This window comes from Monopterus albus, unplaced genomic scaffold, assembly GCF_001952655.1.
Source record: "Monopterus albus unplaced genomic scaffold, M_albus_1.0 scaffold37.1, whole genome shotgun sequence".
Classification (NCBI taxonomy): Eukaryota; Metazoa; Chordata; class Actinopteri; order Synbranchiformes; family Synbranchidae; genus Monopterus; species Monopterus albus.
This window is the reverse complement of record NW_018127917.1, coordinates 1,238,877-1,239,689: the sequence shown is the minus strand read 5'-3', so window position 1 is coordinate 1,239,689 and position 813 is coordinate 1,238,877. Positions and strand designations below refer to the sequence as shown.

The 813-nt window shown below is 39.2% G+C and overlaps 2 protein-coding genes across 4 annotated transcripts in view; one reads left to right on the top strand and one right to left on the bottom strand.

Moving 5' to 3' along the window:
- The window catches only part of fbxo21 (F-box protein 21), a 96,598-nt gene that overhangs the window by 71,546 nt on the left and 24,239 nt on the right, over positions 1-813 (top strand). The gene's annotated exons all lie outside the window — the stretch shown is intronic.
- The window catches only part of nf2a (NF2, moesin-ezrin-radixin like (MERLIN) tumor suppressor a), a 22,987-nt gene that overhangs the window by 6,141 nt on the left and 16,033 nt on the right, over positions 1-813 (bottom strand). The window contains 1 exon segment of the mRNA XM_020598211.1: positions 783-813. This exon segment is cut by the window's right edge and continues 39 nt beyond it. Within this exon segment, the coding sequence (XP_020453867.1) occupies positions 783-813 (31 nt within the window).

The window sequence follows — 813 nt, the reverse complement described above, 5'->3', positions numbered from 1 at the left end:
TTTTAAGTACTTGACCTGAATCACTCTAAGCACAAAAGAGAAAATGACAATTTCTTTTTAAGGCAGAGATTTAAAGAACGGATCAAAAGTCAGTTTCAGCTCCATGGAGTTTTACTGTGTGCTAAAAGAGTGTTTGCTCCCGCTATCAGTTGATACTACTGCTAACAATTAACTAGCACAAATTAACTGCTGTGCCTCGCAGCTCGGGGGGGAGAGCTGCTGAACACAAGCTTTCTTCCTTTTTCTTCTGTGTGCAGCATTGTGGCTGTAACACCGTGATCATCTGCTTTTCAGCTGCACTGCAAAAACAAAGCCTTTTCAAATTAATTATTTTAAACAAGTTAGAAGTTCCTAGGCGTTGATCAAACAATTTAAATGCAGCTGCGTTTCATAGCTCTGTGTTCAGAGCACATCAACCTCCATTCTGTGTTGTTGAGCACACTGATGTGCAGTGACATGTTTGTGCACCTTGACATTTAACAAAATACTAACTCAAACATTTGAGAGTTGAGGATATTCTTTAGAAACTGCATTTTGATGCTGTGTAAAACAGCTTCCTCAGTTTGAGGGATTCACAATTCAAGTAAAAAAAAACAAACTACTGAAATCTGAAAGTTGGTAAAACATGGGAATGAGTTATTTAAAGATCTGAAAAAATTGTGTGTGCATGAGACAAGATTTGGGTATGATAGAAATGGCGTTAGCAGAGACAAAGGCATATAGTGGCCAAATTTAAACAGATGCTCATTTGTTGCAGCATGGCTCCTTTCTACTCTCCCCACCTCCGTTCAGACTCCTCAGCCATCTTGAGGG